Here is a 25,288-nt window from a genome sequence, read left to right as displayed (position 1 = left end):
TACGAGCACTTCAAATATTAGTGTCTTTGTTCGAAATCCGGTTGTAGACAACTTATACAGACGACCTCATTTGAGATGGACCAAACCACAAATAATTTTCTTCTTCCAGGGTAAACAACATGAATATCGAAAAGATATTGGCGAAATAATGGCATATGGTGGTTTATAATTTAGACCATTGATTTTCACGAAAATTTCTGTCTTAAAACAAAAGAAAATAGAAATTACGGTAATGGCGTTAAATCAGTTCCGTCTATTCTTTATAAAACTTGTCATACTGGGCAATTGTGTGAAGATAACACAGTTTTTCTTACGAATTTATGTTAACAGAAGCTTTCTTTTATTCGTAATTTTAGTATTTTAAAGAATTTTGCCCTTATACTTCTGCCATACAAATTTTAAAAATGGTTGCTCAAAGAGGAAAATTCGCTCGATGGACCTCCAATATGGCGGCCAACGGGAAATAACTCTTGCTAAATTCAGGCCAGTCGAAAACTATATTAAAAGAATAAATTTTGAAAATTTATCTTGTCCAACCCAACTAAAGATAAAGTTGATAATTTAGACAAATATCCTTATCCCACTTCACTTTTTTTTTCATAAAGATAAAATAAATGTCTATTGAGTAAATCAATTCAATCTTAATTACTGAAAAACAAAAAGACCTTGTCATCAGTTAGTATCATGAATATAATTATAGTTTTGATAAGTATTTATGATATTTTTCTATGTTTTAAAATATTTTTTTCGTCTTGTGAAATTACGGCTGAAATAAATTAAAATATCAAATACAAAATGAATCATTTTTATTCCCATTCTTTCCGTAGATTTTCTTTCTCCAAATTCACAACTATGATATAAAATATAGCAATTAAGTTTACTAATTATCTTACCTGAACAAATTCCCGTTTAGCACACATTTTTTCAATAATTGAAATTCAAATGTGTGCAAAACAGGAGCAAGACAGCAAAGCACTTTTGTCTTTGACACTCATCCAGTTCTCAAGTTGCTTGCTGGTGTCACTCAGGTTCTGCTCATCACACAGCGAGTCATCAAAGTACTTGATGGCAGGCCCATCCATTGGAAACAATTTCAAAGGGGGGGGGGGTATCCTAAGATACTTGATGAACCAAAAAAGAGGGGTTATCAGAATTTTTTAGGGACATAACAGCAAATTAACGAAATTATTTTCTAATATAAAGTACATGTATAAACCGGCAAGATCATATTGAAGGGGCACAACTTGAAATTACCTTTGTTGTCAATAGAAAATTATATACTGGTAAAATTATTGGGGAGGGGACACGAACCCCCTCCCCGGTTTCTACGGGCATGGATGAAGTATTTCGAACTTCTCTCCACTCGGTCTTCCTATCTTCAACACAAGACTCCTAGACTTTGTTGGCTTGATTGATGGTTCTTAATCTTTTTTTAATGTCCATCTTCCTTCGATAATGATCTTTGTGCTGACTCTTATACTATGTATCGTTCATAATCGCTCTGGTGGAGGTTGCCTCACATCTTCCCTTATCCATGGATCTCTATGCATCTTTTCCACCAACTTACTGGACGCCGAGAATGAGTTTGTTTATACTGCACTGTGTGTACGATTCCTCCCTCCAGGCGTTGTCACGATGTTGTGACGTCCTTAACGGTGAACCTTAAATGCATTCGCAAGTTTTATGACCGATACAATGACCTTGTCAGCAAATACAACCTATCATTAAGTCAAATGCTGACTGACGTTTTTCGCACTAATTGTTAGGCCATTATTTACACACTGAATTGTGTACGGATTTTTCCGTTTTCCCGATCGTGTCAACGAGCACACGGCGGTTGTGACCGGTCGGCAGGGGATGCTTACTCCTCCATGGCACCTGATCCCACCTCTAATGTTTTTGAAGGTCCCTGTTTGCTCTGCTCCCGATTTGTATTGCCTAAATGGACTTTGAGCTTGAATACTGTTCGTTATCTGCATATTTCATTCTGTTAAAGAAAATCCTAAAATTTCTAAATCGCTAGAAAATGTCTCTGTTCAACGATCAACAGTCATAAGGTACGGAACTGACTGTCTCCAATTTTCCTCTTTTGCGATTAAGCATCCTTCTGAGTTAAGCTTGACGCCAACTATTCGTGAACTAGCCCCCTCTCCAATGACTCTCAAATTTTTCCATAATCGTTGTGTCAACCTCAGACTGTTCTAGGCTTTGTATAGAATTTGGATTGGTCCAGGTGAAGATCCTATACTAGCCACCCAAATTAACATTCTTAACATCTCGCAGCTTTGGTTCTGATTCATTGAACAGATGTTCCGGTTTGGCTGTTTGAATTACTAGTAGCTTCTTGCCTACATTTTTGTTTCTCCTGAGGTGACTATGAACATCTCTCAGATGTTGGTCAACTTCTTCCTTCCCGGGTGTTAACGTTCCTGATCCTTTTATGCTTTAATGTAAATTTGGAATAAATTAATTGAACATCGTGCTCTTGCCCTTGATCACCCGTTCTTTCCTTCTTCCTTTGCTTCTTTTTGCCCTTCTCAGCATCTTCAACTTCTCTCTAATGAAGAGTTTTTTGGCCTTCTCAGGGTGATTTTTTTTTGGGGGGGGGGGGGGGAAATTCACAATTTTCGCTTTTATAGTCAATTAAAGATGTATAAAATGAAGAAGTTATAGTTCAGTCCATTTCAAAAAAAAAAAAAAAAAAAAAAAAAGAAGCTGCATGAAAATGTTCAAAAATTACACACGTTACACAGCATTCAATTCACAACGATAGACAGTAACAGAGAGCAATTTGTCATCTGAATGGAACCCTTGCCCCGTTGAATAATTTTACTGAGTCATTTTTTGAAACCAGATTTATATATGAACCTCACCCCACGTAAACACACAACAGAAAAAAAGTTTTGGATTCACACTTGCATTTATGTATGATGATATTAAATACATTTTTACATTTTTTTTACTGTGATTTTTTTTAGTCCCCCACAACTATGTCGAGTTATCTTACCAATGCCAACTTTATCTGCATCCTCACGGGACCGTCCAAAACTGGATCTTAACAAACAAAAAGTATGTTTTACTGAGGGTGAGGCAGAAATTGGGATCTCGGCAACCACTGCTGCCAGAACTGAACAGGTTTTTTTTTTTTTTTAATTTGTACATCCTCAGAAACTTAGTTTTCCTTTTACTTGTTATGTGAGATCCTAGGTTTAAAAAAATTACATTTCTTTAATCGAAAAAATTGCTTAGTTACGGACTTTATCAATTTGAAAACAAGATGTGTTTGTGAAACACTGATGCCCCCGTATGGCAACTCATAACAAAGGTAAAACTTTCTCAAATGCAAATCAAATATGTTAGTACCCAAAGTAAGGTCTTGTCTCGAGGAATATACCTGTGAAATATGAAAACCCTAGCAGCAACCATTGAATAGATATGGAAACGGTTAGAGATTTTCAAAAGTAAGTCAAAAATCAAAGTCAAGTTCAATTGGTCAAAATTAATGGTGCACAAGGAAAGGCCTTCTCACAAGAAATACACATGTGAAATATGAAAGCCCTAGCACCAACCGTTTAAATTATGGCCAACGTTAAAGTTTTGCAAAAGTAGGTCAAACTCCAAGGTCAAAGGGTCAAAGTTGTTGGTATCCAAAGGAAGGCCTTGTCACAAGGATTACATATGTGAAGTATGAAAGCCCTAATACTAACTGTTCACAAGTTATGGCCAAGGTTAAAGTTTTTCAAAAGTAGGTCAAACTCCAAGGTCAAGGTCAAAGTTGTTAGTATCTGAATAAAGGTCTTGTCACAAGGTATACACATGTGAAGTATGAAAGAGCTAGCACCAACCGTTCAAAAGTTATGGCCAAGGTTAACGTTTTTTCAAAAGTAGGTCAAACTCCAAGGTAAAGGTCAAAGGGTCAAAGGGTTGTTGGTTTCCAAAGGAAGGTCTTGTCACAAGGTATACACATGTGAAGTTTGAAAGCCCTAGCACCAACTATTCAAAAGTTATGGCCAAGGTTAAAGTCTGAAAAAAAATTAGCAAAAGTGGGTCAAACTCCAAGGTCAAGGTCAAAAGGCCAAATTTTATGGTACCCAAAGAAAGGTCTTGTCATAAGGAATGCACATGTGAAATATGAAAGCCATAGCTCCAAGCAATCAAAAGTTATGGGCAAGGTTATAGTTTTTGCGGACAAACAGACAGACAGACGGACGGACAGGGCAAAAACTATATGCCCCCGAATCTTCGATTACGGGGGCATAAAAAATCAAGTAACTCTGATTGATAAATAATAGTATTACAATTATATGATTTCCATTATTGATGTCATTGTGTTTGCATAAAGCGATATACCCGCTAATATTTTCAGAGACAGAAAAACGACCAAGTTGTGTCTTCAGAGTCTGCAATGTCTGCCACATCTAGCGGTACATGTAAGTATTAGTGTTATTGTTACACATATTATCTCATTTCTACCAAGAAACAAATTTCAGAAATTTTAATTCTTTATTGTAGTTCACAGCCCTGAACATCGGTCCTCTGTGGACATAGAAGGCGCAATGGTTGACAAAGCAATTGAAAATGTACTGACTTTACCTCAAGAATTTCAAGAGGTTGTGATGATGCAAAAATTACATAATAATGAAATAGCAAAGTTTGAAAAGTGTTTATCTTCTATACTGGTGAGTGATACGACTGTACATAGATGTATCTGAAATAATTGCTCTTAATTTTTGGAAGTTGTATACGGTGGGTTGTTTTCTTGAAATTGAAGGTTGAAAATCTATGGAAAGAACATGGTTTTCATCTGCGGTTTTAGAGATACATTCTTGTGTATCCATCAAATGTTCAAAAAAAAAAAAAGAAGACTAAAATGTGTTTGTGAAACACCGATGCCACAATGGCAGCTCAAGGCCAAGGTTAAGGTTTTTCAAATGAAGGTCAAACTCCAAGGTTTAGGTCAAGAGTTCAAAAGTGTTGGTACCCAAAGAAAGGTCTTGTCACAAGGAATACACACTTGAAATATAAAAGCTCCAGCACTAACAAATCAAAAGTTATAGACAAAGATTTAAATTTGTTCAAAAGTAGGTCTTTCTCCAAGATCAAGGTCATGAGGTCAAAAATATTGGTACAAAAGGAAAGGTCTTGTCACAAGAAATACATAAGTGAAATAAGCGCTAGCACCAACCACTCAAAAGTTATAGGCAAAGTTAGAGTTTTTACAAATTTAGGTCAAACTCAAAGATCAAGGTCAGGAGATCAAAAATGTTGGTACCCAAAGGAAGGTCTTGTCACAGGGAATATATACATGTGATATACGAAAACCCTAGCACCAACCGTTTAAACATTATGGCCAAGATGATTTTTTTTCGAAAGTAGGTTAAAACCCTTACTCCAATTGTGCAAAAGTTATGGTAATAAAATTTTTCAAATGAAGGTCAATCTCCAAGGTACCCTAAGAAATGTCATATGGAATACGCATGTGAAAAAATGAAAGCCCTAGCACCAATAGTTCTAAAGTTATGTTTTTGCGGACAAACGGATTAACAGTCGGACAGACCAAAAACTATATGCCATCGAATCTTCGACTACGCGGCATAAAATCGCGCATTTCAGACCCCCATATGCTTTTTTCCCACAATGAAAAATATGAGACTGTATCTCGGTAATCCAACTGTTTAGGGGTTTCTGCAAATAACTAAGAGACGGGAAAAACATATTTATTGTTTTTAAAAAGTAGTTCGTTTAAAGGTGCATAGACACAGATTTGAAGTTTATATTTTCTCAAATTTTCTGTATGATATCACAACTTATATGTTGCTACAGCATTTCACATGAAAATAAAATTAAAAACTTTTTTAATCTGGAAATTATTGAAACTACGAATTTCGGGAGACAAAGCTACTTTTCTAAAGTAATAAGGATAAAGTTAAAATTTGTGAAAGTGCAAGGATGTGTCTATCAAACGCGTCCAGAAATTCGAAGTTTCAATAACTTCCAGATAAAATAAGATTTTTATCAAATTTTCGTATGAAATGCTATAGCAAACATATAAGTCATGAAATTATACAGAAAATTTGAGTAAATATTAACTTTAAATCTGTGTCTAAGCACCTTTAAAAAGATCCTACCGAAATTTGACTGTTTGCTGAAATAGTAATATACACACGGCACACTTCTGATAGTTTGAATTTACATAATATTTTATCTAATTACAGGAAGAGGAAAAAGAAGGTAAGAGTACAGAGTAAATCTTATTTGTCATTCAAGTCTACTAGTATATAATTAGATGTGTTTAACACTATCGAACAATAAAAATTGCCTCTTCAGCATTTGCATATCGAGAACTTCCCTGCTCTTGATTGGAGATTAGGTTGATTAATATGCATTTGAGGTGGATCTGATATTGTAAGAATAAATCTAAACAAAATCTAGGGAAACGATGCCATGTAAATACAAAATATGTATCCTCTCTCTCTCTCTCTCATATATATATTATGAACATTCTTGTAAATAAATTGAAAGTTTATTTTGTCGCAAATTTCGTACGTCGTGAGTGCAGTCATTATTTATCCAAAGATACTGGCAACATAATTCATACGATATCAATTGAATAGTTTCTTTAGTAAACTCTATGATGGTATAACTGAGATAATTAGATAACCAAATTTCAGCTGCGAACAAGAATGACGCTGTTCTGCAAGACATTTCTTCAGTTGATCGAAAAATTTATTTCACAAAAGAATCTTCCGTTTTGAAACAAAAGACGTGTTCTAAACTGCTCAAAGGTAAGGGTTTTTTTCTTGAAGGTATTAAACTCATCTAGCTTTGAAATCTGTCAATTTGAAATAAATATTGATTATATTTTCAACATGTAAATGTTGGCAGATAATGACGCAATCATAGCTGAAGTTGAAAAATTGAATCGAAAAATGCAAAGTTCTGAAAGCAACTTAGATGAGGAGTACAAGTTAGTAAGTTTAAAGTATTCAGAGGAAAGTATAAAGTTAATTTGGTTATTTGTACAAGTAAGCAAGCTTAAAATATTCAGATGAAAGTATAAAGTTAATTTGGTTATTTGTACAAGTAAGCAAGCTTAAAATATTCAGATGAAAGTATAAAGTTAATTTGGTTATTTGTACAAGTAAGCAAGCTTAAAATATTCAGATGAAAGTATAAAGTTAATTTGGTTATTTGTACAAGTAAGCAAGCTTAAAATATTCAGATGAAAGTATATAGTTAATTTGGTTATTTGTTGATATTTTTATTGTAAAACTGATTAGGAGGATGTATTTATTCACTGCAATTTACAATGAATATGTAGCATGAGCGAATTGTGAAAGGGTTTAGATATTCATCCCAGTTCCTATTTCCCCTCAAATTAAGATATTTAAGATAAAATATTTTTTTTCACCATGTTTGGCTTAGATCGATATTGAGCTATGAAGATAAAATGAAAGACTACAAAATTAGTGTACAGAGTTGCGAGGCCTCTTCAGATCTGATGAAAGAGTTATCGGAGACAAAGGAATGTATAGAGCACCTACAACAACAAAGTGAGTGACAACCGAATAAGATTACAAAGCTATCTAATATATAAATAATCTCACGTCTTACATATAAATGAACACGGAATAAACTTACATAGTATGGTTCCTAGTTTGTAATAGCAATCTTTAAGTTGAAAGTTGTCTATTTTTAGAAAACAATTTACCACTACAGGCCTCATGCGAAGAAAATTTTAGTAACTTTAAAGAAAAAATTGAGGACCAAATAAACGAAATTAAGAAATTAATATCAGAGGATGAAAGACAGATTGCAGAAAAACGGTCCCAAGTAAGAAAACGTGTTGTGCATTTTATCCATACTTCAAAGAAAAATGTAATCGCTTTTACTGGAAATTAAAATCGATTTACTCATGCAGTATTACTTCAAAATTGATGAATAATTAATTTATACTGCACTACGTTTTATATTGAATTCTTATCTTGATTGCCAATCAGCTCTATAAAACAGCACCCTTCCATTTTTTAAATGTTATCATTTTTTCTTGAAGATTTCGCTTGAGATGAAAAGACAAGAAAATGTGCAAAAGAGCCTTCAAGTTCTTGAAGTATGTTGGCTTATACTAGTATAAGCGATGAAAACACAATATATTCTGCCAAACATGCAAATGTAATATTTGTATTCTTATTTACTAGTACACATCAATTTGAAAATTGTTGGAAAAGAAAAAATATACTTTAATTTAACCAATGAGGAGAAGAATTATGTAGACAGGCATATACGTGTGTATTCAGTGCCAAATATTGATAATTTAGAAAAGGAATGCTGCCCAGCTACTTCGAATGAAAAAGCAAGTTAAAGAGGCACAGATGAGAAATCGCAGCTGGAATAGTCAAATACAACAACTTGAACAAAATTTATCGATATTACATGAAAAAATCCAGAATAGTACTCAGCAGTAACAGGGAATGCAGTAAAATATATTGATTTGGTTAAAGATGCATTTACATGTTACAAATGTTTCAAAGAATAAAATTGTGACAGTTACGTTGTTGTTAGTATTGAATTTTTTTTTTTAAATTCTTTAAAAACTATTATTTAAAACTTAAATCATGCTTTGTTCAAAGATACAGATCTTGTTTTGTTTTTCATCCTTAAGAATCGTTCGTTTTCAGTTTTAAAAACTGAAAATGAAGATCCCGAATTGACGTTATAAGGAGGTGAATGGCATATTCAACCAATTTCGTTATGGAAATCAACGAGATGGTTTTGTGTACACTGAACAGAGCACTTGGAGGGCTTTATAAGAGTACATGGTTCATTTGTAAAGTGTTAAAAAAGACATTTGAAAAAAAAATATATATATATATATAATTGCAATACATCACAGATAAATATTGCTATCTTTTCAAACGAATTTAATTTATATTATGTAATTGTAATCTATGTGCATGAAAGATGAACAGTTTTAAAAATACTACAGGGTGTTTTCAAGCTTCTGAATTTAATGCCATGTATGTTTTTAAAACCACCCCAATTCTCTATTCTAAGAATGTGACCAATTTAAAGAATGGAGCTCATTGTTAGTTTCTTCTTTTCACAAAACTTTTTACACAGATTCTTAAAATTCAAATATACAATTCCTGCATTCAGTTAAGAAATATTTCATGTACATAATGTACATGTAGCATGTTTCCCATTTGTTTGATTTCTTTTGACTTTGCATTACAAGAAGGCGTGTCTGGGTAGAAGCGATCGAAGGAATTAATTGATGGCTTCCTGAGTCAACATATTAGCCATAGTAAATGTCTTATTTGCTTCTTTGCGTTTTTAGCTCCTTTGCATGAAAAACATTCTGTACATTGTGTGTTCAAAAACACCTATATTTTCTATAAAATGGTTTTCCTATACAAACTAAAGTTAAAAAGAAGCACACCCATTACACAACATCCATGTAATCTGTCAGGTTTTCCCATGTTATTGGGATTTATTTAAGTTATTGCATTGCGGTTTACTCGTGACTCTACAGGCACATAGTATCGTTTTGAAAGTGGGGAAGGGGACCCAGAAAAAATTTACAACTTACCTGAAAAATCCATGACAAAAAAAGGAAATAATGTTCTCAGTTAAAAATCGTATTTCATGGTGGTAGTGGGGGCATAGGTCCCAACTTTTTAAACAATGCAACAAAAAGTGGAGGGGGCGGACTTTCAGTGAAGATTTTCAATAGTGAAAGTCAACATTTCGAAAAACGGGGGCTACTACGTGTCTGCTATAGAGACAATCTACATAGAGCAACAATTACTCTCTCTCTCTCTCTCTTTCTTTCACACTCAGACACAAAATATAAACTATACTATGTAAAGAATTTAGTCAGTATATATTGTAGTGTTTTGTATGGAACACTTCTATGTATTTTTGAAGGAAAATGTACATTATAAACATTACTAGTCAGTTTTTGTTTTTATTGGCTTTCTTCAGTCGATTGCATATAGTTAAATCCTCCAAAATAATTGTAAACATTTGATTTACAATGAAATCCTCTTGAATCTTGAACAAGTAAAAAAGAAAATGTTAACACATTTAAGAGAATTGATGAAGCATTGATTTATATCTACCACTGAGAGATAACCATAAATAGTCAAACTGGAATCATATTCACAACTCTATGTTAATTCTCTGAAATAATACGGCAATGAAATTTAAATTAAAAATCCTTCTTCTTCTTTGATTCCGACACAGTTTGACATTTCCCCCGTACTAATGTATATTAAAAGTACATGAATTACAATAAAAGAAAATCACAGTGCAGTTTCATAAAGAACTAAACAGAATTTCGATAAGATTATTCCTTCGCATTCTTTGTTAGCACCAAGTTTGGAGGAAATGTCTGTGACAACATCTTGTCTTCACACTTGGCTAGTGTTAGAGGATCACTCCTAGTGATTACTAAGTACTAGTGATTCTGGGATCACACAATTTCTTAGTCAGGAATCTGAAATAATTAAAAAGGTAATTAGTAAAGGTGTCGCCACACTCAAACATGCAATCGTAAGCAATAATTTTTGTGGAAGTGCAGAACAAGTGTTTTAGTGTTTGTTTGATTAACATTGGTGTGATTATATCTCAAAATTTCAAATAATACAAACACTTTCCATTTATGTTGAAACAGAGTAATTTATTAACAGTAAACAAGAAACATTATTTAGAACAAATGAGACGATTGAACCTGTAATTCTTGATATATAATGCCTGCATATTATGAAACATTCAATGTTATCCAATAATACATTTAATAACTACGGATTACTTTAATAATTCTTTTGTATAAGATTAATTTTCTCCGTATGAAGTTGTAATCCTTTTTGTGTCACTAGTATTTTGAAATTTGAAAGTAGGCTGCATGATACTACAAACAATTAAATTTAGGCATTGGCCCAGATAACATTGCCAAATAATCTGAAAATGATTTATTCGGGATGAAGTTAAAAGTTGAACAATTAGATATACTACTTCATGAATCATGGATTAAACACTTTTATTTTAGGCTTGTGGTGCATATTAATTGTAAATATGATATTTCTTATTTATAGATCAGTTGGTCTAATCACTGTCATAAAAATACTGATTAAAGTATTTCTTCCGGTTTAACTGTTGGCAGGGATATATTCCCCATTTTGAATAATGATCATCTCCTTCAGTAAACTGTCTTTTCATGATTTCACATCTCATACATTTACAATTGTCTTTCCATTTCTTTCTTCGGCTACGCCGACCAATTTTGTCATTTTCCAGTCGTTTTTTGACATCAGAGCTACTTCTGGCCGAGTAAGGACTGTTTTCACGAATGGTGGACATGGAGCGATTTTGGAGGATTTCGCTCCTATCTAACCGTTCTGTCTGAATGTCTTTTTGAATATGAACTACACCTGTGAGGTTACTTAAGTCAATATGGTATATACCGGATTTCTCGAGCTCCTGTAGCTCCTGTTGGGGCTGTGTTGTCGATTCCTCATCCTTCTCTTTCTTCTCCACGCTCCTGGTCTGCAGTTTCTTGCTGTAAGAAATTCTCTCAAATCTGTGCTTGGAGGAAGTCTTAGAGTCATTCTGGACAGCTGTAGCTATATTTGGTAAAGATCTCGATAAAGAGCTACTTAGATCCTTTTCTTTATCTTTTACCTGCAGAAAAAAAAATATGTATTATACACAACTGCTAAAATTTGGAAGATTGAATATTTCAACTTTTTAAAGTATTGTCACAAAAAAGCTTCATAAATTAAACGGAATTTTTATAGCATGGAAAAGTTCAATAACAACGTGGTTTCTAGGAAAAAATGAATATTAAATGGGTGACATATACAATAATATGCTAGTAATACCATGTTTTACAAAGAGAATTGAATATTTATTAGTTTTGATGCATGGTTTACTGTAGTTAATTAAGAAGCATTGATTAACTATTAAGGATTTAGTTTTAGCTAAATAATACGTTATACGAACAAATTCTAAGAAAAATAAAATAACAAAAATTAAATTTACTGACATTTAATATATTCATATATAATAATATTATTTGTAATTAAATTAACCGTAGTACAATGATGTACTGTAAATAAAAAAAATAAAGAGTCATGCAGAGTTCCATTAGCAGAGTTATGAGGTTTTCGAGTATCAAAATCAGCACTTTCTAGTTTCTACATGTACATCTATTAGAAATCGTAAATAAAATTAACCACAGTACGGTGATATATTGTAAGAAAAAATAAAATAAAATAAAGAAACATGCAGAGTTCCAGTAGCAAAGTTATGAGGTTTTCGAGTATCAAAATCAGCACTTTCTACATCTATTAGAAATTTTAAAATGTTAAGATCAGTGGAATGGTAAGGGTTTGGTTTTCCACGATACCTTGACGTTTACTCTGAACTTGTGGTGATTGATGATATTGTATACAGTTGGCTTTAACAGTATCTGTGAAATTGTCAGAAAAAGGCAACAAAGAATGATTTTCTAATTGTGTACTAAATGTACCTTAATCTAAACTACTAATATATAGTAAAGACTGCTATAGTAGCTAAAAAGCATAAATAGTGAGAAAAACAGCTGGCTAAAGACTAAAACAAGATATAACCTTCACCAACGAATATCAACGACATAAAACAACTGGCTTTCTAAAATACTAATTGCAAGCAAAAGAAATAGAAATCTTTGGTTCAATTCACCTGTGTTTCACCGTATTTCCATCTCGTAAAATGAATCGTCACCTTTGAACATATTTAAACATTGATTTAAGTAATAATCAAAAGTATTTGCAAGGGCTTTCTTGCAGATATTACCGTAAAGTACACATGGAGTACAGTGCGTTTTAATTTTGCGATCATAAAAATTTTCCGCAAACATTAAGCTACGGTGAAAATGTCGACATATTCTATCAAATACGCGCAGTACACTTTAAAATTCTGTTTTCCTATTGCGTAATATTAAATTGTAAATCACTGAAAATCATTAGGAAACCCGGGTTAATAATACTGACGGTGAAATGTTAGCTACTACATGAGATTTACCACAACTCTCTTTTTTTTTTTAAATTGCAAATACTTGGCAAAGGGAAATTAAGTGAATGTGAAAAAAATAAACCACCGTAAAATGTATCAACTTAGAGAAAAAAACGTGAAAAAACGTCAATTTTTAGACGCTCAACAGTACAATAAATCAAGAAGTTATTATGGCGAGATCTCGGTTAATTCAGTTCTCGGTTCAATCTGCCAGATTGGAAGGCAAATGAACATGCAGCAACAGAAATATTTTACACCTTTCTGGCGAGTTTGGTTAACGATCACTTTCACGAACCAATAAAATGTTTTATAGCCAGGAGATCCCAAAGATCGTTTTATATGTACAAAGGTATTATATTCTTGGTATGTTATTGCATGATCCCTAGCATCACAAGATATTACCATACATATGTAGTTGTGAGGTTCTTAATAAAATATGGCACTTTAGATCTTGATTAATTGGAGGTTTGCACTTAGTATGTAAAAAGAAAAGTTTAATAATTGATTCAAAAGCTATTTAGAACAAAAATTTGATATTCTTTACGAGTTGTTTATATAAAGAAAATGAGAAATTCTACGGGAAGCCCGCGCATTTTATTCTTTACAGTCTCGTAAATAAAACAAATACTGATAAATAGTAACAGCTCACAACTCCGTGGCTACATAAGCTTCTATAAACCCTTTTAAAAAATATATAGAGGATATTCAATGTTCTGTAGATGAATATGGAATTTATCTCACGAGTGGGACAGGATTTTTTTTATATTTTCACGAGTGCGAAGCACGAGTGAAAATATCAAAAAATCCTGTCTCATGAGTGAAATACATTCCATATTCATCTACAAAACATTGAATTTTCTGTTTATTACATTTTTTAAAAAATTTTCCCTTTGCCTCACAGTGCCATAGGCTTGACGTCATAGTCGAGCGATTGAGACGTCATAGCTGACCAGTTGTGAGATTGAAAACATTACATAGCATGGATTTTAGCAATATATTTGTGAAGAAATTTGCAGTTTTTAACTCTATCAAGATGGTTGGTTACTATCTCTATCTTATGACAGGCCAGAAATTATTTTTTACTTACTTTGATATCCTTTCACACTGTGAGAGAATATCATTTTGGTATCCTTTCACACTGTGAGAGAATATCACTTTTATTCAATAAATAAATCACAGTATTTCACTGTTAAAAATGTAATAAATGTTCATATTTTGTATGTTTAAATAATTGATGACAAAACCTATTGAACCCGAGAGAGGGGAAACCTTACAAGCTTCCTTGTGGGGTTGCGACGCGGAGACCTAAAACCTTAAACCTTGGTTAAGAAAAAAGATATCATTTTTTGAGTTTCATTGGCATATGACATGTAGTTGGTCACGTGATCAAATCCTATAACACCCGAAGAGCGTTATAGTAGATTTGATCACGTACCAACTTCATGTCATATATCCCAATGAAACTCTAAAAAAAAAAATGATATTTTATTTCTTATATTTATATTTATTCGTATTACAAAGAAAAATACGCTCCATTTAGTCTTTGTTATGAAAATGCAACATAACGTACCTACGACGTCGTGACGTCACAGTCGGAACTTTCCAAATGGCTCTCGCAGTTTGCTTTCTATACGCAAGAAAGTCTGATCACATGACCAACTGCATGTCATTGAAAATTGAATGTCAATTTAATTTGTATTGTAATATAAGGAAAGACATTTGCAAATGTAAATATATTAAAATAAACTTTACAGCCCCGCCAACCGGATTACACTCGAGTTTTTAAATTCCTATAAATATAGTTTTTGAAATATAGTAACCTTATTAATTCGAAACCTATTAATTCAGTCAGATTTTCATTCTGAAGAGGGAAAAGATGAACCTCCCCATACATAAATTAATCTAGTGTCAGTAGATTCTATATTGTAGCACTCATGTGCATATAAATATGAAGAACATAAATGTATTACTTTTTTAAACATTGTATGTATGATTTGAATGATTCCTAGCTCCCTGACTGGCTGAAATGCAACATTCAAGAAACCATAAAAAGTTAATATTTACATTGTATCTGCACCCGAACTTTTGGTAATTATCACATTTGTTTTTTTACTCTGCACCATAATAGATTGAAAACTACCAAACTGATACGATTGGTGATGTTTATTTTTGTCGTCTAATGACAACCTATGCTTCTTACTGTGTTCGGAATTCAGCAGACATAATATCAAGCAACCAAGAAAGATGGCGAAAATTGCTGAACGAGTCTGTATCATTTAATAATTGAATTCCTGTAATAAAACATTTTTTTTCAACACAAGTACAGTGATTTAGCAGCATTTGAAGTACAGTATTTATCTCGCCCTTCGGACTTGGTGAGTGTAAAACTCAGTACAATATTTATCTCGCCCTTCGGACTTGGTGAATGTAATTCTCCTCGGGTAGCAAAACCATCGTATTTACCTCAAAAACAGCAATCTTTGTATATCATTAAAATTATTTACTGATAAAATTAATTACCTGGATCCCGACAGTCTTTTTAGTGTTGGCGACGACATCAGACTTAGGTGCCACTGAACCCGATGCGTTTGTTGAGGTAGTGATGACGCTTGAGGCCGTGCAGAGTGACGGTAACTTTAGACTGTCCAACGTCAGGGAGCGGGCACCAATCCCAACGGACTTGTTCTGTCTCTGAAAGTATTCAGAATGTTTTCAAAGCAAGCAAACTTAACAAAAATAGTGTGGTGGGTATGTGTATGTCTACCAGAAATGGGATCTTTCTTTTCCCGTCGTATAATTCAATACTAGTCTCACGAAAATTTATGTCGTCTACCGTTTGCGTTCCCCGCGTTCTCATTATAATCCTCTATATTATTATTTTCAAGTATATTTAAACCTGACTGCTTTCATTATTACAGTTTTTTTCATCTTATTCGTAGAGGCTGGTTATGAAAGGATTCCACAAATATTGCTTTTTAACTAGTTTTGAAAACATTAAACACTTAAACTTAACCAAGAGACACTTGTGTGCATAATTATATGAATTAAGATCTTTCAACTATACACTTTTCAAAGCCAAGTAGATCATTGTGAAGAATTTCATAAAAAAAACTTATAAAACCCCACAGCACCCTTCTTATTTCTATGTAAAACTGTCTGCTAAATATCTTTAAAAACATACTGTAGTGTGTATATTTTTAAAGTTCTGGAGTTTTGGGTACACCACACAAGAATAAAAATTCCTATTTAAATTGAACAATCACTTTTAAAACTCTTTTCTGACTACACACGTGTTAAGGAGCACGCGAATTCTGTCAAATGTTTGAATTGTAAACGACTTGATATTATCACAGTCTACAACCTTGCATTCACGAGAACAAAGTAAATATTTAAAGTACCAATTCATGCATCTTTGAAAAGATCTTGTGTTAAGTTTGAGATTCAAATTTTGACATTAGATATGACCACAATGGAGCAAATGCCAAGCAAAAAGTACATAACGGAACCCATTCTTTTTTTTTTCAAATTTTATGTATGTATTTAAGTTTGAATTTTGAAAGTGAATCTGTTATCTATCATTTATCTATTCCTACCTTAGGAACAATTTGAGCTTTAACTCCGAAATCGATTTTCGGTAAATTTCTATTACGGTCTTGAAGAACTTTCCATCTCTGAATATATGAACTTCTGTCCGTTTTGCGATTTTTACGAAAAGTCACTGGGCTGGGTGCTCGAGGGCTTGTTTCTGGAGAATATGTAGACATTTCCTCCGAAATTTCCACTCACGATGAATTAAACCAGTACATAATTTTCCAAACTTTACATCAGTTTACACAAGTTCCGCGATCTAGGTCCATGTTATTTGATTCTTCATGAATCCATGACACATTTCACATTACCATTCTCAGATACTGAGCATCAAAATAAATATACACTGAATACATGTATACCGCCAACCACTTTTAAAAGACAACCCTTTCTTATATTCTTTAGGCTGTATTTACACAGTTACACTATGATAACTTCCCAAAATTCTTTGTTTTGTTTATTTACACTTTGTCTCTTCGTTTTTATCAAAAGAGAAATCGGGACAACAGATACACAACATAATTAGTTCTGCGTTGACATGGGGGCTTAAAAATAAGTAAATCCCTTGCAACACCGAATCAACCTGATCAATCAGGGAGCGAGCTAGTGGTGGAATTCTTATTGCCCACCGACGGATTTCAATGGTGATCCGCTTTTGATCTCTTGTCCCTGTAAAGACGGCTTGTGATTTCCCATGTACTCTGTACTAATGTAGATTACCCTAAGCGCTATTTATAAGGAATAAAAATATATCGTGCCATAAGCTCGTTTTATTGATTTTATGTTCAAACTTTCATGAGCTTAACAGGTTGCAAGTAAGAAACTTAGTTTCTTGACATGTAAATAGGATAATTCAACAGCGAACTGTTTGTATTGGGAATCTTTTTAAATTACACTATGGAAGCTATCAATTATAAAATAAACCCTGTAATGATCAATTTTAAAATCTTTTTGTCGGTTGTATTGATCAATAATTTAGATTCAATGTTCATAATGATTTGACGTTTAAGCGTAGACTTTAATAAATTGAGCACTTAAATGCCTCAATTTTGTATATTGATTTCCGTTAATCAACACTTTTTAAAAGAATAAATAAATCGATAATCTCGTTTTAAATTTTTAAAAAATTAAAATACTACATACGTAATTTACGTCAAGAAACCCATATTTACTCATTATATATATATATTCATAAATTATAAGTGTAGTGTACCAATCCACTCTCTGTCTTAAGTCAATGTAAATGGCACAAATTTTTAATAAAACATAATATGCTTATATGTTTAATAGAAGTGAACTAATTTTAAATCGCATAAAATACAAATATACATGTAATTTGAAACTAACGTTTAAAATGAAATCAAAGGAGATGGGCGAACATAGCGTGCAGAAAGCCTATAGCTTCAGAAATATAAAAATCATGTTCAGGTTGTGAATTTAATATTTAGAGTAAAATTCTCATATTGAAATTTATGTAATTGTGATAAACAAAACTTTTCTAAGGAAAATTTTCTCAGCAAAATTTATTCTTTTATTAAAAAAAATTAATGTGGTATTCGTGGGGTTCGAACCCTAGCAATAAAAATCCTGAGTATCATTTTCTTGCGAGACTAACACGCTTACCACTAGACTACACAAGTCCTAACGAACGGTGGCATTTAAATCATGTTTGTGATATGACCCTTGACTTAAGGTCAGACGACACGTTCCTCAAAAATATATAATTTTTCCCAAGAATTTGTCATTGAAGTATTGCTACTTAAACAAGTTTCCTCACCAAAAATTGAGGTACCTTACCAGGCATTTGGGCAAGATACCAGAGGGTGATATTTCCTATATAATCCATATAGGTAATCTTTTGAATTGCCAATGTTACAATTTCTGGTGTACTTATTTTTTAAAACATATTGAAAACAATTAAGAAATCACAAGAGAATGACAGTTATGAATAATTTTTGATATAATACCAAGGTATACAAAACATATATTTGAGTAACGTGTCGTCTGACCTTAATGGACTTCAAGTATTTCTCGAAAAGATGCGAATATTATGTCATAAAAGTATATTTTTAAGGTATAGTGGGTCATTGCTCCATATTTTTGGTAACCAAACAATGTATATTTTTATGCAAACTTTGAGGATTAACTTTCAAAAAGGTGGAGCGAAGACCCACTCATATCGAAAAATAGTGTTATAGTGTGCGAAAATGACTCCTTTTGCCCGCTTTAGTGTGTGTCTAATATTTCACAGGCAAATAACTTCAATCTTTGAGGGATTTTTGCAAATTGTAGAGATTTTACATAAAGTATATTTTAATGTTAGACGAAATATCAAGGAAAATTTTGATATAATTGAAATTTAATTTTTCATCTTCATGTTTGTCACACTATAGGCTTATCGCTCGTCATGTTCACCCATCTCCTTTTAAAAAAAGTAAGATATATAGGGAGAGGCATCTCTTTGTTCACACTCAGAACCTCTAAAATATTTTGTTGGATCTAAACATGGCACTGGATAAAGGATATTTAAAATTATTTAAATTAGACTGCATATTGCAAATGTCCTTCAAAATGAGAAGTACTATAGTAACTAAAATAAGTATAATATAAGGTTTAAGTCAATTGAAAATCTTCATGTGAGGACCCGTAGGACTAAACTTATGTGAAACGCTTCCTCGGAGTGCAGATTAAAATTCTTCAATTCAAGCGTCATTATTTTGTATTAATTTACACCCACCGGGTAAAATCAAAATTTAGAACATGACATGGGCTACAGCTCAGCACACCCTGTGTTGCGGATGGTCGAATAAAATCTGGGCAGCGACTTATCCCATGACATGAGAGAGTGATTTTCACGAGTCGTTCTAACCTAGAACACCAAAGCCCCGCTCTAGATAAGCTCTGATGCGCCAAAGATTTGCGTCAAGATAAGGTCTGACACATATCAAAGCCGTGTAAAGAATGGTTTTTATCGACACATCAAAGCAATGCGTCAAAGCAAAACCTCTCCCCTCAAAGTAAGCTATTACACACCTAAGCCCATTGTCAAGGTTAGCTCTGACACATTAAAGCCCTGCGTCATGGTCAGCTCCGACACAACAACGCCCCGAGTCAAGGTAAGCTCTGACACTTCAAAGCCCAGAGTCATGGTCAGCTCTAACACATCAAAGCCCATGGTAAGCTCTGACACATCAAAGCCCATGGTAAGCTCTGACACATCAAAGCCCCGAGTCAAGGTAAGCTCTGACACATCAAAGCCCATGGTAAGCTCTGACACATCAAAGCCCCGAGTCAAGGTAAGCTCTGACACATCAAAGCCCATTGTCAAGGTTAGCTCTGATACATCAAAGCCTTGCGTCATGGTAAGCTCAAGGCCCCGAGTCAAGATAGGCTTGACACACCAAAGTCCCGCCCCTCAAGGTAAGCTCTGACAATGAAAGCCAGAGGTAAAGTCTGACACATCAAAGTCCCGTGTCTTAGTAAGGTCCGATGCATCAAAGCCCCGTGACAAGATAAGCTTTGACACAACATAGCAACGCCCTTCAAGATAAGCTTTGACACACCATAGCAACGCCCTTTAAGGTAAGTTGTGATACAGCAAAGACCTGCATCAAGGTAAGGTGTGACACATCAAATCCCCATGTTAAAGTAAGGTTTGACACATCAAAACCATGCGTCAAGGTAAGGTCTGGTACACCAAATCCCCTTGTCAAGGTAAAGTCTGACACACCAAAGCCTTCGTCAAAATTAGCACTGACACATCAAAGTTTTATGTTTAAAAAAGAGGCCCATGTGCCTTAAATATCAGCTGAAAAGCTTGTCTTTTACCAATTTAGTCCCACCTTGAACTGAAACACAAAAATGTTACGGTTTGAGGAGACTCTGTAATTTGATGCTTGTCTTCTGGAAGTCCAGGAGTAAGAAGATTAGGTACAATGTATAATACAGGGTCGTAGGAACTGGGGAAGGGGGCGTCCCCCAATAATTTGCCGATATATAGTATACTATAAAAATATAGCTACTTTATGCTTGTGTCCCCTCAATAATAATATCTGATGACATTTTATTTATATTTTTTTTTCTTGCTTGTCAAAGAATTTTTCCTTGAATGATAGCGTCCCCCAAAGCTGAAAATGTTTGGTTTGGTCCCCCCCCCCCCCCCAAAAAAAAAACAACTGAAATTTCTTCTTACGGGTCTGCATGCAGCAATAAACGTCATACATGATCAACTCATCCTCTCATCCTCAACCTAATGACAGAACTCAAAGGACGTGAATATTATAAAGGATTATTTGAAGTCTAGCTCTTCAATATGCCTACTACATGTCCAAGTAAAAAAAGTAATTCAAGGTGTAATGCCCTTTCCATATTTTCCAGATTTCCATCATAGTCCTACCCAGGGGGTCTGAACCATTGGTCTAGGGACCATGAAATTTATAATTTTGCTAACAATTTAAGTACTCATGATAGCCATACAGTTTCCTCTTAGATGTCCATGAATAAAGAAAAAAAAACCCTGTAAAATATGCATTTTCAATATCACACTTAGCCCTACAAGGACCTGATGCCTAAACCCTGTATCATGGAACTTCACAATTTTGTTAAAGGGCTTATTGCTTATTACTCATGTTTTCTGCTAGATGTCTAGGATTTTTGAAGATTGCATTATTCTTGATGATTTTATCCACATCCCCCAGGCACTAGGGAGACAGAAACCATAAAACTTGCAGTTTCGTTCCCCTTTACTCATGGATGATATATATTGAATTTAGCTAGTAGTTAAAAATGTTCAAAAGTTTACAACCAACAGACGACGCACGTCAACGGTAAATATATAGCAAAAGGTCATCAAAGGTCACAAAATGAATATGAATAACAATTTAATTTCATTTTCATGAAAAATAAGCATTAACTTCGTTGAGTTCATATATGCAAGCATCAGGATTTATTCCGCAGATTTCTTATGTGTTCCTTTGTATAACGTTGGGCCTAACTTTTTGTTCGTCGTGATCTCGGAAACCATTATACCACATATTAATTATAGTTGTACTTTTGAGGAAATACTATACAACGTTATTTATTTAATTTTGGATATTTCATATTGAGTAAACTGTGAATACTCTTTTCAACTATATCAAGACTATACATAAGAAACACGAAGAAGAGCGAAGGAGTATTCTCAGTGTATAATTTCATCAAAAACTGTCGGGTAAAATAAAACTCTTCAGAGTCCAACATATTCTGAGTTATGTCAAAGACAGTAGGAAGGTTTGTTGTAGGCCACTTTAAGATTAGTGTTTTGAGCCACACAATGAGAACGTCTACAGTTAAATAACAATGGTATAGCATTCTCTATACTCATTAAACATATAAAACTGAACATTTTGAACCTCCAGATTTTGCATACTTTTCAAAATACTACATAATGCCAACATTCTAGAAATTATAACTAAGGATGAATACAAAGAAACTTACCTTCAGTGTTAACATCGACATCTTCAGTCTGTCTTTGCCATAGTGAGTAGTATGTTGTCGAATGTGACTGGGAAAGAATTGTCCACCCGATGTGGTATTCCCTTTGTCTTTATCTCCGTCTTCACTACTTTCTTTCTCCTCTTTCTTAACATTGCTCTCCTCTCGATGGAAGTATTTCAAAGACACGCGCCTTTGCTTAGGTTTAACATTACACTGCATTTTCAGTCCCTTTCTGTTAACTTTTGTCCTCTGTCATTATTTTGCAAGCCTGGGTTTTTGATCTTTGGACGAAATTTCTCTGTGTTTATGGTCATCTCAATAATATAAAATAATCCAGGTCCGCAATTGTGGGTAGCATTAAGCCTTCAACTTGACATGTGGCCAAGATTATATTAAAAATCAAATCTGTAAGTAGGACATAAAGTTGCTAATTAGAAATGATTTAATATGATGAATTTGATGAATGATTCCTTGTATTGCACAAGTGAGTACTTTCACTGATTTAGAGGATAGTAAGAACTATTTGAGTGTCGGATCAATTAAAAATCATTATTTACAGCAAACAAATGCTTATTTAGGCCTCCACTTATACCCACTTTACTCCACAAATAGAAATCTCGATGGTCACAAACAAATTTCCGATACTGAGCGGTATAAAGACGAATAATGACCACAGCAGAACAATGCCGGGGGTCATTTTTCGACGTCAAAAATGACCATTTTGTCTGTAGAAAAAGTCGCATCACCTTTAAAATCTGCTTACCTTACGTGAAGAAAAATGACCCCGTAGAATAATGACCCCTTTTTGGGAATATGTTTTTCTTTATGGCTAAAAAGATGAAGAATTATAAATCAAAAGGCCCATGGGCCAAAATGCTCACCTAAAATGAGGAAAGATATGAAATGTTGGTCTCATGAGATCTTTCGAATAATTTTTTTCTTTTTAAAATAAATTAACAACATTAATCCACTTCAATCTGCACCATGTGGAAATTCCTCCATTTTGATTTGACAAATGTATCATTGTTTTTTTTTTATTCGAGAGAGAGAGAAAATTTTTTTTCATGTCCATCTACCGGTTTATCAAGTTGCGTTGAGTGCATATACTTTTAATTCAATGATTTTAACAGTGTACATACATGTATTTTTGGACATATAGCAAAAGTATCATGCACTTTAAATAAGAATTAAGGATTGTGTGGCGTTTTTGATACTTTTGGTACATTTTCATTAAAACCGAAAGAACAAAAATTCATTATCCATTATATTTGGCAAAAAAAGTGGATATGTAAGCAGTTTTAACCTAAACTGCAAGTAAAACTTCCATGAAACCCCAGAAACCGCAAAGGAATGGAGTCAAAAAAAAAAAAGAAAAAGAAAACCTTGATCATACAGTTTCTCTTAGTGCAATTAATCCATGTGCTTTATACATGTACACATTTGATTTTCAGGATGCTCTCCTTTATCAGAGGAATTAATTTACATTACATGCTGGGGACCATTTTTCAACGTCAAAAAATGAACCCCAATCTTCTACGGGGGTCATCTTTCGTCTTTACACCGGCATACCCATCTGAAGTACTTACAAGTTTAATTAAGTTCCCATATAGTATTTATAAATTCCTGTCCTAAATTAAAATTTTGCTAATGCCAAAAACATACAATGCATATATACAATTAATGTAACAAGAAACTGTTCCTACATATTTCGAGGATGAAATCAATGTGTCTGCGTTTTTTATTTAAGAAAAAATTAATACATGTCTGTCAGATAGACTGTGGGTGAAAACAAACACGGGACAAAAATATAACCCTGTATACAGTGTATTCATGCAAGCAATTTTCCTAATAGATGTCCAATAAATGAAAAAAAATTAAAGATGTATGTACTTTCAATATATGATTATGACCAACTAAGCCCCACCCAACAGTCTGAAGACTGGATCCAGGGGACGTGAATTTTGGTTCAGGGTCATTGTAATAATAAATTTAGTACCCAATAGATGTTCTCTATAGAAGGTTTTCAAAGATGTAATGTATTTTCAATATATGACCAACTTAGTCCCACCCTGGAGCCTGAACTCTGGACCAAGGAGTCATGAATTTGATTTTTACAGTTTTAAGTTCTTATTACAATTAATCATGCAAATATTTTGCCTGCTAGATGTCCATGAATATAAAAGAAGATTTTTTCAATGATGTTATGTACATTATATTTTTTTCAATGTATATGTCCAAATATTGCATGATAAACTCAGACTGAAAACTGAGCCTTGGACTAAGGGTTTGTGAATTTCACAATATTCAGGCACGCAGTATCGTTCTGAATACAATTACCTGAAAAAACTAACTTTTGACAAGACAATAAAAAAAGGAAAATTGTCCAAACTCGAAAATTCTATTTCCTGGGGGTGGAGGTTAAGGTTCCAACTTCCTTTCAGAATCAGACCCAGGAAGGCAAAAATCAAGCAATTCACAATTTTTGTTTCCCTCTACCGGTAGATGCTTTATTCTTAAATAACTTGAAATTGGTTCATCAGTTCCAGGGGAGAAGCTGGAAATGTTCAAGATTACAACAAAGCAATTTGCACAACACTGGTTGAAAAGAGATAGCAATATGTCACCTAATTGACTTATATGATCAGCCAAACTGAAGCATGCATCATACAAAAGCAGTATCCTATATGACAAAGGCAAATAAGGTCCTAAACTTCACATATTGAGCAAGATAATTTATTCCAAAGGCTTCAAAAGAATTATCCTTTTCTTCCAAGTTTAAGAATTTTCTCTTAGTAATGAGCCCTATCACAATGACACAGTAGCAGAACTGTTATCAAAATTTTCTTACTACCAGGTTACCACTAACCAAAATTCAACCTTTGAGGATAAATTATCAAAATATTTACTAGGAATAAATGTAATTTTGTAGATGGATAGTGATAACTTTTTAACACCTGTACATTCTAGCAGGGCCCTAATAAATGTGATAAGAGCTTCCACACAGTATATCACTACAATACACTCGGACTAAAATCATTATGATTGTATTTTTCCTAAAGCTAAATATCATGGATTTGGTTCTCCACATTACATTTACCAGCAACTATTTATCATATAATAGGAAGTTTTCATAGATAGTATATTCCACTTTATTTATATTTTAAAGATT

At 33.5% G+C, this 25,288-nt stretch overlaps 2 protein-coding genes across 4 annotated transcripts; one reads left to right on the top strand and one right to left on the bottom strand.

The window, feature by feature from the left end:
- The first annotated feature begins 72 nt into the window (after window positions 1-72).
- LOC133182778 (rootletin-like) lies at window positions 73-8,501 on the top strand. The gene is made up of 11 exons (XM_061317626.1): window positions 73-110; window positions 2,979-3,135; window positions 4,367-4,430; window positions 4,513-4,679; window positions 6,216-6,231; window positions 6,672-6,785; window positions 6,886-6,967; window positions 7,426-7,553; window positions 7,700-7,833; window positions 8,054-8,110; window positions 8,319-8,501. The coding sequence occupies exons 1-11, from the start codon at window positions 76-78 to the stop codon at window positions 8,463-8,465; spliced, it is 1,101 nt and encodes a 366-aa protein (XP_061173610.1). The 5' UTR covers window positions 73-75; the 3' UTR covers window positions 8,466-8,501.
- Window positions 8,502-9,984: 1,483 nt separating this feature from the next.
- Window positions 9,985-22,476, bottom strand: LOC133183778 (uncharacterized). 3 transcript variants are annotated; one of them, XM_061318686.1, is made up of 5 exons: window positions 22,120-22,476; window positions 15,577-15,747; window positions 12,724-12,765; window positions 11,466-11,682; window positions 9,985-10,498 (listed from the first exon to the last, which is right to left on the bottom strand). In XM_061318686.1, the coding sequence occupies exons 1-5, from the start codon at window positions 22,336-22,338 to the stop codon at window positions 10,491-10,493; spliced, it is 657 nt and encodes a 218-aa protein (XP_061174670.1). In that variant the 5' UTR covers window positions 22,339-22,476; the 3' UTR covers window positions 9,985-10,490. The 3 variants fall into 3 exon arrangements, with proteins under 3 accessions (XP_061174670.1, XP_061174668.1, XP_061174669.1); XM_061318684.1 differs by lacking the exon at window positions 22,120-22,476 and adding an exon at window positions 16,650-17,239; XM_061318685.1 differs by lacking the exons at window positions 12,724-12,765; window positions 22,120-22,476 and adding an exon at window positions 16,650-17,239.
- Window positions 22,477-25,288: the final 2,812 nt, after the last annotated feature.

Source organism: Saccostrea echinata, unplaced genomic scaffold (genome assembly GCF_033153115.1).
Source record: "Saccostrea echinata isolate AGI-Se365-2 ecotype Australia unplaced genomic scaffold, CSIRO_AGI_Sech_v1 ptg000009l, whole genome shotgun sequence".
Lineage (NCBI taxonomy): Eukaryota > Metazoa > Mollusca > Bivalvia > Ostreida > Ostreidae > Saccostrea > Saccostrea echinata.
This window is presented reverse-complemented; position numbering and strand designations above follow the sequence as displayed.